An 11926-nucleotide genomic window follows, 5' to 3' on the forward strand; every position below is an offset into this window, starting at 1 on the left:
TTTTGGTTGTGAGAGGTGGGACAATGATAAAACAGTTAAGGCGGCCATCTCGATATGAATAATAGCTTCTGATATGAAAGAGTGTTCATCTGTTTTTCCTGTAAGCTCTTTCTCTTGCAACTATCCCCGCCGGACCTCACTGTAAGGCTTCATTTAATTCCACTTAGGCTTGAAGGTAATAAGCAACTAATGGAAAGGTGAGACAGGCTCCGGCGTCGCGCGCAGGTAACCCTCGTGCATACAAGTTTTATATGGGATGTTTCCAACTGGGTTTAAAACGAGTATTTATTTCCCTGAACCCCCCATGACTGAGGAAAAAAAAGATTTCCATGAAGGCTACAGTTCCTCAGCGTTAACCTGTTCCATAGCTCCACACGCGCGCGGGCTTTATGGGGTACACAAACACTAACGAACACGTCATGAACACTAGAGCACGGGCTCGCGGAGGAACGCAGCTCCAGGCTCCGCGTGCCACACACTAATCTCCAATTATGTACACACGGGAAACACTGCAGGTGACTGATAGTGCTGCGCTGAAAGCCACAGGCCTGTGTTACACGTAACCCCACCACACACACACACACACACACACACACACACACACACACACACACACACACACACACACAGAGGACAGCAATGATGTGCCAGTCTCTGCTGGATAATTTGGTGTTTCGTCACCTGTTTGGACGCAGCTGGGCGTCGCCAGCGTTATAAATGATGCCTTCAGAGTCTGCCATCATGAGTGTTTGTGCGCTCAGGTTTCCTGCCCAACAACTCGTTATTAACGAGTCATTCTGATTGTGGACCAGGCTGGGTTTGTGACAGAGATCTTTCAAAATTTAAAGTTATCTTTTTTTTTTTTTACGAAATGAATTAATTTTCCCAAAATTAAAGAACTGCAGCTCCCAAACAGTTCAATTTAACGGTGATTTTTTTTTTTTTTTTTTTTAAATTGCACCTGTGGACAGTCACCCGTGAGCAGAAGTGGAGGCTGCTCTGTGTGCAGCTCCTGGCAGTTTAACGACTATAACACTCATGAAGGATATCCAACAGACTGTGCGTGTTGCAGATGTTGTATTTCAGGCTCTGTCTTTATGCGGCTGCTGTGACTACATGTGGAAATATGCGGTGCAGTCTGAAAACTGCACATCTGGACGTGCAGGCCTACTGAAGAGGACTCCGTGAAGGCACGTTCATCTCACAACTGTCCTAACGCTCCTGTCACAGGCACCAGGCTCCTGTGGAAAGATTCCCTGAATATTTCACTGATTTTGGAAATGATCAGCGCTCCAGCTGAGAGTTCATCGTGTCTGTCAGAGACCATCTGCAGGCCGAACAAATCCAGAGCTGACGGATGAGAGGAAGGTGATCACCAAAAAGACCACTTATTAAACCATTTTATACACTTCTTCTTTTATCTATCGGTGTTTCGAGTCCATTTGGACTTTTCCAGTTTTTAACCTACAGGCAAACAAGCCCCGTGAGGTTTTACATGAAATAACATGTTCATGGTTTTCCCGCCGGAGCTGAAACCTCTCTGCAGTTATTTGTCGGCTGCAGCAGCTGCGAGGCGTTTCACACAAACACGGAGGGAGGAAAGTGGATGGAGGAACGAGAGGACAGCCATTTTCTCTGTCGTTGCTCACATTAACGCGCACAGAAAGCAGTTTTATTGGCGGGCTGCAGCCGACGAAATGGTCGAGAGCCGCCGTGTCTGTCGTGTCCGTCGTCGAGCTGCACCGCAGCATGTGTTTGTGTTCGCAGCGTCGGGAAAGGAGGATATCAGTCAGCTGGATCCGGAACACACCGCTGAGGTGACGTCCGCCTGAAACAGGAGCAAGGTTTAGGAGGTTCATGAGGGCGGAGCTCCTCTGCACATCTGTCATTTCAAGCGTCCTCCAGTTCCTCCGAGGAGCAGCATCTGTCTGCCTCAGTCCACGACCGGCTGGGAGACACAGGAAACCCCCGTCATGTTATTTAAGATGAACCCGCAGGTCAAGCGGAGAAATCAGTCGCCCCCCGCCGTCTCTCCCAGCATGACAGGAGGATTCCTCCAAGAAACATCTGACACGAACAGCTGCTCGGGTCAAAATGACGAGCTGTACACGACGCGTGGAGGAGCCCAAACCATGAAGCAATGGCGGATCGATTTTTGGCAGTTAACGCTTAGATTTAACATAAAGCCAACCTGTAATGGTGATCAGCTGCTCATCAAGGTCAGAATTAAGCTGCTAACAGCGTTTTCACTCGCCTATTTCATCCGTTGTGAATGTTTTAAATGAATGAAGCCATGCCTGGCCTGACGCCACAGTGTGCACACAAGGGTCCGAGTATCTGAAAATAAACTTCCAGGCCCGCAGCCTACACACACACACATACAGTGAGAGAGAGAGAGAGAGAGAGCCACCAATACAGGCATGGACGCATTTGGAAACCTCTGAGGTAAGGTTAGTCAGGCCTGATAGCTGCCGCCACTTTCTCCTAAAATCTTTGACTCTGTGCAAAGCCAAGGTCACATGTCATGTCAGCCAGCAGCCGCTTTGCCGCAGGCTCATGTTAGTATACACAGAAACACATTAGAAACACATTGCACACAAGGCCATGTCTCATTTGCAAACATTTTTATTATTGCAAAAGGTGCCATTGAAAGCCTTCACCCTTTTTTTTTTGTTTTTTGTTTTTTTAGTCTGCACACAAAACATCAAAAGTGCATCTGATCAATGTTCTCACAGAGCAGTTCAATGCACCTCAGATCACAAAGTGCTGGATTTCTAAACAAAGGACAGGGGGCATGTATGACACAAGGGGGCCGATCTGATTGTGATGAGAATGTGTGCTTTTACGTAATTTCAACTACTGCTTTGTTGCAAAAGTTGCTCAAAATGTGACACCAAGACAAGCCCATTCAGTCCCACACACACCGGCGGACATGTCAGAGTGCCAGACAACAATAACATGAAAAACTGATTCACGGAGCACCCAGCTGGAGGTACTAATCTGTAGGATTACACAGCTCAACTGGCAGTGTTAACACAGATTTGTGACTGATATAATTCAAATGAATAGAGACATTTTTAGCCACCACACTGCTGCACAACAGAAAACAAACAGTCTCAGGGTTGAATATCGACCGTCTTATTGGATATGGCTTGTGCTCAGTATCAGATCTCGAGACGCACGCCGCAGCAGACACTACCTTTGAACAGAGATCAAATAAAAGGAGCATATATCAAACATTAACCATTGATAATCTTTCATTTCAAAAACATCCCCTTTTCCCTTTCAACAATGCAAATCGCACTTATTGACAGGGAGGCGCTTCATTTTTCTTTATCTGCTTGTTTAAGCATGCCTAATGGCATAATCTGTCCAAGCAGCATGCACTCTTAAATCTGTCCATCTGTTTACACACACACACACACACTCTCTCTCACACACACATACAGACACAGTGTAATTTACCACGTTTCAATATAATTTTTCTTTGTTACAAAATCCTCCATGTAGCCAATTCGCTGAACATTATCTGAGATGCAGACAGTTGCGTGTCTAATCAAATCACATCCATAGAAAAGTGAAGAGTATTTACAAGAGTTAAGGGCATCTTTAATTAAAGTTCCGACATTTATTTAACCTAATTTTGCTTTTTAAACTCAGTTTGAAATAGCTGAAATAAGATACTGCATGTCATAAAATCTCCAGAAAGAACAACAGGTAGAGCTTATAAGAAGAAATATGCAAATAACGCAATAAAGGATCTTTTTTTTTTTTAAACTGAACTATACAAAATGAAAAGAACATCAAGGGTCATACATTCAAGCATCTGAAAATACAAATATATCTAATATACATATATACAGTTGCACAGTTGGTACCAGTTCAGTTATGCTGTTATGTATTCCTTAAACGTAACCGTGAGGCAGTTCGTCGTAATGTCTGTGATCACGATATTCCCCAGGAAAGGCTGGAAAGAGGGAAATGTCTCCTCTTTTCTCTTGTCCTGCTTAGAAACAGACAAAGAACCAACTCTCTCCTCCTCTGTGGACTCTTGTGTTTCAGTCTGACTGTCTGTCTGCGTGTCCGTTTGTGTTTCAGCCTGTGTGTCTGTTCCATCCTGTGGCTGTGCCTCAGCTTGTGTTACAGTTTCAGCTTTTGTGTGGGTTTCAGCCTGGGTAGCTTTAGGCCTGGACTTGACAATGCTCAAGTCAATTGGTTCCTCTTGGTCTGCATAGCCACAGTCCTGCAGTCCGATGTGACTCTGGTGTCCGTTTTGGTGGGCGCTGGTGCTTTGGGTGGGTGACGATAACGTGTTCGGAGCGCTGATACTCCTGGAGGTAAAAAACCTCTTAGTACTCCCGTGGTCCTCACCGTCTGTGTCAGAGAGGTGTCGCTTCAGTCCTTGAAATCCACCTTGGCTTCCTCTTTTGTCCAGTGGGGAGGGAACTCCCCTATCCAAAGGCAGGGAGAGCAGATTAGGCTTGGTTGTCAATTGTAAAGGCTGATCCACTGGAAGCTGTCCCTGACCCCTGACCTCGACATGTTTATCCTGTTCCGTCACAGTTGGCTCCATTTTGGGGGACTGTTCCTTTTCTTTGGGGCAATCTCTGTTAAATCCACAACTGGGAACAGTTAGTTTGTCTTTGGGGTTTTTTGCAAATCCATTCATGAGGCCGAGCTTCTTGACGAGTCTCATCTTCTCAAGGTGGTTCTCCGTGCTGTGATCAGGTCCTTGCTGAGATTTTTCAGCAGTTTCACAATTTCCATTTTTAATCTTTGCCGCCTGCATTCCGTTTTCCATGTACTTGCTCATGACAATAACAATCCGCCCGTTCTTGTTTTTGTTTTTCACGATCTTCAGCTTGCTGTTGCTGACACCATTAGACTGTGGTAAAGCATCCTCTTTAGGTTTAACCTTCTCTGGCTCTTTGTGGCCATTGAGGTCTGCTGGAAGCTTCTTCAGCTCCATGGTGATGTCCTTGACTTTGGTCAGGCAGCCTGAGTCCTTGTCCCGCACCCACTTTTGCTGCAGCACTGGGGGAAGGTTGTACCCCTTGTTTGCCAGCTCTGGAGCATTTACCTCTCGGGGTTTAGCAAATATGGGCTCGTGCACCTTGAAGTCCGGCTGGTAGTGGTGGTGCTTCTTGCTGTTGAGCTGATAGTAGAACTTCTTGCCGTTGGCCTGCTGCTCGGTCTCCCGCTCTCTGCACAGCGGCTGGTACTGGTGGTGCTTCTTGCTGTTCAGCTGGTACTGTTGGCTCTGGGGACGGAGCATCTGGATGGGGCTGGTCTTCTGACAGCTGTCCTCGTCCAGGGACGCCTCATGAAGGTCAGCCAGAATACTGGATCTCCGGGCAAAAGACGGAACCTGAGAGACCAGAGAGTAACCTGTGTTACTAAAAAGGATAATAACATACAACATACATAAAGAACTGGGGACTTTCTGGTGTTTTTACACCAGTATTTAAAAGAAAGGGCATCCCTCTCTGCGGGGCATTTGATTCATGGTTAAACTGTCTACAGTATCTATACATGTGTCTGCACCATGGCTACAACAAAAAGCCACGGTTCACTGGGGCCCATGAGCTGCACCGCAGAAACTGTGCTTGGAATGTGTGAAGGGGCTCTTCGGAGGCCCCGACACATTATTTGAGGGGCCTTCGTCCATGTTCACACAGCCCTCCTACAGTTCCTGCGCAGCTCTTTCAGCCACCGGCCTGGCCATCAGAGTGACATTTCAGAGTGTCTCCTGTGGCTGTGACCTCACCTCGGAGGAATGTCACTGGCTGCTTTGTGTCCCGTCATTGACTTTATCCCATGTGTTACCACCAACACCCTCCTGAGAGGAACAAAAAAAAAAACACTCCTCTGAGGGTTCCCCTGGCCTTTTGGACCAGTGATTGATGCACTAAATGTAGGATTCACAGTCATTTAGCTACAACTGTTAGGTCAGGGAACCGGTCTCTATTAAAACTGAACAGAGATAATATCTCCTCGCATATTTTTCTGCATAATAAATCTTAAATTTTATTTTAAGCTAAAGGGACCACTTTGCCAGTTTTACACATAAAATTCAGATATCCCATCAGGGATGGCATGAATGAGAACAGTTTGAAAATGTCTTCTGTGGCTCTGGAAGACTTTCTTAAAGAAGAAAAAATGGTATTTCAGCTCTGACTTGAAAGTTATGAATTTATAGCAAAAAAAAGTCTGCAGTACACCCTGGATGTGTTGAGGGCCATGAGTGTTTAACATGCAGAAGTGTCTACCAAATGCATTGTTTGAGTTGCATTGTGGGAAATGTAGGATCCATCATTTCCAGAGATTGACCCAGTCTAGGACTTTAATTTTGACCTTTTTTCTTTTTTAAAAATTGTCTCATATGAGTCTCCCAACTATATGGAAGTGCAATATTAAATGCAGTGCTCCTTCAAATCTGCCTTTATCATATTATATACTTTTTTTGCATTGCCTCCTGGGGTATGAGGGAGAAATAGACGTGAAAGTGAAGCACAGCTGAAATGAATCGTTTACATCACTGATACTCGAGAGAAGCATTAAGGACTATTTTTTCCTCACTTGAACCAGAAGGTGCTTAGGCTTGGGTCCTCTCTTGCGATATCCCATCAGCTGCTCTTGACGTTCCCTGTGGGCGAGGAAAACAGCAGCCAATCAGAAAAAGCATCTCACAGTGATGAGTTGCCGTTGCATGGCAACACAGCGTCACAGAAGCCCATGTTACAGGTTGGAGTTACGCTTCCAGATGCAAAGTGAAATTCATTCAGCATGGATTAAAGGAGCATATATTTCTATTTTATGATCATGTAGGCCATGTTATCTTTTTCACTGTATCCTTGCCTGAATTAATGTTTCACACCTTATTACACTCGTCCCCACCTGCTAGAAAAAGCCAAACAGTGGTTTCAAATGAGGCTTCTTCCACCCAAAATAACTGTCAATATTCCAGGTCATGTCTGTATCCACAGCAGACGATAAAGGCCAGCCCCTCTCTGACTTTCCTTAGCTTTCTTCAGTCTCCATGCAAGTCTCTCCACGGCAGTAACTCAATACTGCAGACAGGAGTGATGTCAGTCCCCTCCCCCACCCTCCTCCCTCACATCTAATTACAATGACGACTCAGTGTATTTTCATAGCCTGGCATTCAGACGATTTGGCTCCCCGGAGAGACACGCAATTAGTTTCAATAAAACCTCTCCTCTTTAGAGAGAGAGAGGTAATTGCAAAAACAGACGCAGAGTGATGTCGATGCTTGGCTTTAACGTGTGACCCGCACCTGAAAGGTTGCTGTAAGCGAAAGCTGAGGGAGGCTAAGAGAAAAGCCAGTGACAATTTAACACGCCATGCATTCAAGAAATTCAATTACGCTCCTTCATGGGGAGCTGTCTGGTCGGTCACTCGTCAGGCTATTTAGCAATTAGCCAAGAGGCTAATTTCACCATGGTGGCCCACTCTGAAAACCACAGATACAGGGTCCTTTACTAATAGAGAACTTGAGGTTAGGAAGTGACTCTGGTTCAGTTTTGAGACGGTACAAGCACCACAGATTCAGAACAATTAGTAAGCCACTATTTAGTTCTCTGGTCACTTTAATCTTCATGTCCTCCTACCTTTCCACTACATCATGACCCAATCTAGAAAAGAAGTGCACCATAATTTAAAGTCACCCTCCACTCAAAAATGCATTTTACTTATTATTAATTCACTTGGATGCTTCACTGTGCAGAATCTGATACCTGAAGGCTGTTCTCACAAATTAGCAATTAGCCAGACAGAACTTTTGCATTGGTAAGTTTAAGATTTTATATAATCAATAATAATGGGTCTATTTATCACGTGGAAGATGACACAGGTGTATCTGGTGACCAGGTGGTGGGACAGCAGGTAGCCCTTTAGCATGATAACCTGATGCTGAAGCTCAAATAACTCTCAGGTGACAAAAAGTAGAAGCAGCAAAGTGTCACAATTTGCTCTGGTAGCTCTGACCTGAGTTTAACCCTAACCTGACCCTCTGATGACACCACTGCTAATCCTAATCCTGTTAAACCCAGGGTCTCGATTTCTGCACGGTTAAATGATATTTTAAGCACATAATTTATTATCAACGTGAGATAATCCAGGTAGAGCGACCAGGCAGCACAGAGTTCCTACTTTATCCGTGGACGAGTGACAGACACTCCATGCATCATGTGGAGAACTGGAAATGTAAGACACAGTGCATTCAAACATGTTTGTGTGATTTATATTGTGGGCCAAACTTACCGGTCTTGGAAAGCATCAAGCAGCCTTGGGTCCAGGATGTTCTCCTCTGGTTCCCACGTGTTGTATCTGTTCAGAGAGGAGACAGTGAGCGGTGAGGACAGGATGGCCTGTCAAACAGTAGGACACCTTAACATAAACATTAACTGGCCTCAACTGGCCGTCACCCAATCCTTCACTTATAAATCCTCCCTTATCTTCCTCGTTGGCATGTGTAAACAACACGCTGAGACACTTTCACTCCTTGTGGATGCACGTGTAATAAATCATGAGTAACTTTTACACACTGATGTGTGAGTATGAGCGCGCACGCGCGCGTGTGTGTGTGGGGAGGGGGGGGGGGTACAATGGCCCGGCCTCCACTCAACTGTAGATATGTGGGCATTTCTTAAACATAGGGTTCAATTATAGACACGTCTTCCTTTAATTGGCACACTGGGGATTGCATCTATTGTAAAACCACATCCATCATCGAGGCCAACGCGTCGAGCGCCCAAAGCAAGAACGCGCAACCGCCCATTTGCGCGCCCACGCTCGCACGGATGAACACATTCACACACATGCACACAGACTTGTGTTCAGACTCATTATGAGTATTAATGTTGGGTTTTGAAAGAGGACTTACTTTGGAGACCATCCTCGCCACTTGACCAGATACTCAACCCTGCCCTGTGAATGGACAGAAACGTTACTCTGCATTGCACCGTCATCTTAGAAATGATTTGATGGGGAAAAAAAAAATAACATTAAACATTAAGTCCATAAGAAGGTGAAGGAGAAGCAGAGAGAAATGATGCTCCTCTCCATATGTGTGCGTAAAAATGTCCTTCTGCGCTCTTGTGACAAACCTTTCTGCTGCGCTTCTTCTCGATGCTCTCCACCGCAAAGACGTGCTCTCCCGCGGCGGGTAGCTCCATTTTCCGATACAAGAGAAGCGGCTGTTCTGTTGTTTTTTTTTCTTTCTCTCTCTGCTTTTGGTATCCGACACCTTATCCTCGTTTTCGGGCCGTTTTTTCCTGCTGCTCCTCTGATGTGAAACACAAGAGCCCCCCTCCTCTTCGTATTTTCACTGCGTTTCTTCCCTCGCTTTCCACCTCGGAGAGACTCGTTCTGCAGGAGACTTGAAGCCGCAGCTAGAAAACACTTCATGCAAATAGCCGTTGGCGTGACGTCAGACGAGGGGGAGGTGATAGGGGCGGGGGTTGTTCTCGTGCTGCTTTCACGTGCTGTCGGAAGAAGTGATATCACGACTTTGGTGGCGTACGGACACTATGTAACAAAGCGGTAAATAATTATGCTGCAAGAAAAGTTAGATTTTTCTATAAAAACTGTTGTGGCATTTGGTAAGGGGTGTGGAAACAGTGGCAACAACTGGTTGTAGCCTACAAGAGTGAATTATACAAGTTATTCCAGCTGTTGTTTGTCCTCTGTTTTATAATGTATATTAAGTAATTTAATCATAAGTCAGTATCTGAACAAACAAGACATTTATGTTGATATGAAGCTTCTTAAGGCATCAGTTAACACACAGCCTGGACACTTGTCGGCTTTGTAAAAAATCATAGGAAAGCACAGTTATTACAGGCAATAGTTCCTCTAAAACAGGGACTTCTGTCATGGAAGAAAGTGAAGTTTTGTGTTCCACTTTATTTCACTTCATCTCTCTGGCTGAGAAGGTGTGTCAAAGTCAGCTGCTGTTGTGCTTGTTTGGAAACAAAATCTACATATACACCCATAGCACAGGAATCCGTACACATATAATAGGTTTAATCACACATAATGTTCTCTCTAATGTCCAAGCAAAAGAAAGTACATTTGCGACTACGGTTATCTAAAGTACGAGCTGAAACGAGACCCTGAACGCAACACGTGCCCCTCCAGTGTAGCTGCATGTGAAGCGAAGTCTAACTGCAAGAGGGTGCTATGAAAGACGAGAGCATTTCATCTGAACCACAGTGGCCTGAATGTGCCGCTCACCAAACTCCAGTGTTGCCAGTGAGGCCTTTTGCTCAGTTTTTTGATTTCAGTCACACATCATCGCTACACTGGGTTCGTTTTGGATATTATGATGTCCGTGCGCGCCATGAATGCCACCTACAGAGCTGTTCGAATTAGTATTTAGGCAATGAGATGGGGCACATACACCGAGGTTTACTTGAAATTATATGTCAACCAATCGCATAAAACGAATTCTTCCACCTAGAAACTCACAATAGGCCCAAACAACGTCAAGGCCAGCGCCTGTTCCATATAAATTTATCACCGCCACCCTTTCAAGGCCTCGTGTAGTGCGCGGAATCCTGGTGAAACAGAAACAAATCCCCACATGCTCCTTTAGTCTCGGACTGAGCCGCCTGTGTGGGATGATAATAGGGCATGAATGATTGCTTGTGTAAAGTTAAATTGCGGTCAGAGCTCGGCTGCCGTTATGCGCATTACAATGAGATTTCCATATCCTCTGTGAGTCAAGGTCACACAAAGAGATGACATTTCAGATGGCACCGTGTCGCCCGGATTTTCTGCTGGATTTTCGCGGTGTTAATAGCCCCTGGTTGTGTGGCAGCCGATGTAGGTCAGCATCCTCTAACCCCGCCGGCTTTAGCTCCAGCGGGGTTATTTCTGACTGCGAAGCCCCGACAGGACAGGCACCAGCCGGTTCCGTTATCACTTGGCACGAGCAGCGTGCAGATATGACTCACGGTATGAACCGGCTTAGGCCTGACACACACCAAGCCTCGGGTTTCGTCGGGAAACGGCGGTGCACAAGGTTGCGCTCAGGTGAAGATTATTCAAAAATACTGAAGGACAAAGAGAGGGTTACAAATCACAGCCCAGTCCAGCTGTTAACAGCCACTAGCTCATATATCCAGATGTTAATTGTCATTCAAAAGGTGTATATCTACAGCACGGACACATTTTCGATGTGTTGCTTTCAAAATAAAAACGCTTAATTGTCTATATAGTCCTCATTTCATTGTTTCATACGCTCGGGCCAAATAAAATTCAGCCGTGAAAGGGTTAAAGTGCAGGGTTCCCGCAGGCTGCAGCGCTCGGCCTATTGCAGAAAGGCACGACTGTCTTTCCTTATAAGGCAATGAGTGCAAAACGGCGCTGAAACATCGCATGAAATAAACCACCATAGCACATGCACACTTTTCTATTTGCTTCAAGTGCCGATTCATAGACACGCCGACTGTCCAAACACCCATTATTCTTCACTGGCTCGCTCTCTGCAGCACGGCGGGGCTCGCGCGCAGCAGCTTCGGCGCGCGAGCACAAGGGCGCAGCGCCATGCATAAGAGTCTGCTAATTCAGCTGCGTCATTCCTAAATTAACGACAAGAGAAAGAAACACGGGCGTCAATTAGAAGCTAATGGCGACGATGAAAGGTGTTACTCTGAAGAAACACTGGCCGGGAAGCTTTTATCAGGCGTCCAAATGTCACCTGTCTGCTCCTCAGCCCGCCAAACGACAGCGTGGCTTCACAAACAGATAACACTGATCACACATGGTATTTAGGCTGATCATTATTGTCTAACAGCGCTCAATGATGTCAAAGGTCGATGCTTATACACGGCGTTCACGCGACAGTTTTGTCTAAACGTGCGAGCTTTGGAACATGGCACGTGCTCCAGGGGCGGAAGGAATG

The 11926-nt window shown here is 45.7% G+C and overlaps 1 protein-coding gene across 1 annotated transcript; it reads right to left on the bottom strand.

Annotated features, from left to right (window-relative positions):
- Positions 1 to 2622: 2622 nt before the first annotated feature.
- On the bottom strand, positions 2623 to 9428 carry LOC143319872 (E3 SUMO-protein ligase CBX4-like). The gene is made up of 5 exons (XM_076729117.1): positions 9126 to 9428; positions 8903 to 8946; positions 8281 to 8346; positions 6580 to 6646; positions 2623 to 5368 (listed from the first exon to the last, which is right to left on the bottom strand). Exons 1-5 carry the CDS (start codon positions 9192 to 9194, stop codon positions 3887 to 3889), a joined length of 1728 nt encoding a protein of 575 aa, XP_076585232.1. The 5' UTR covers positions 9195 to 9428; the 3' UTR covers positions 2623 to 3886.
- Positions 9429 to 11926: the final 2498 nt, after the last annotated feature.

The sequence above is a fragment of the Chaetodon auriga genome, chromosome 4 (genome assembly GCF_051107435.1).
Source record: "Chaetodon auriga isolate fChaAug3 chromosome 4, fChaAug3.hap1, whole genome shotgun sequence".
Lineage (NCBI taxonomy): Eukaryota > Metazoa > Chordata > Actinopteri > Chaetodontiformes > Chaetodontidae > Chaetodon > Chaetodon auriga.

What these genes read in the sequence shown, in the direction of transcription:
- LOC143319872 (XM_076729117.1), bottom strand. Translation starts at nt 9,194, where the DNA reads ATGGAGCTACCCGCCGCGGGAGAGCACGTCTTTGCGGTGGAGAGCATC. An exon ending in TGGCGAGGATGGTCTCCAAA is followed by an intron (nt 8,347 to 8,902) that starts GTAAGTCCTCTT and finishes CTCTCTGAACAG; the next exon opens with ATACAACACGTGGGAACCAG. An exon ending in CTAAGCACCTTCTGGTTCAA is followed by an intron (nt 5,369 to 6,579) that starts GTGAGGAAAAAA and finishes CTGGTCTCTCAG; the next exon opens with GTTCCGTCTTTTGCCCGGAG.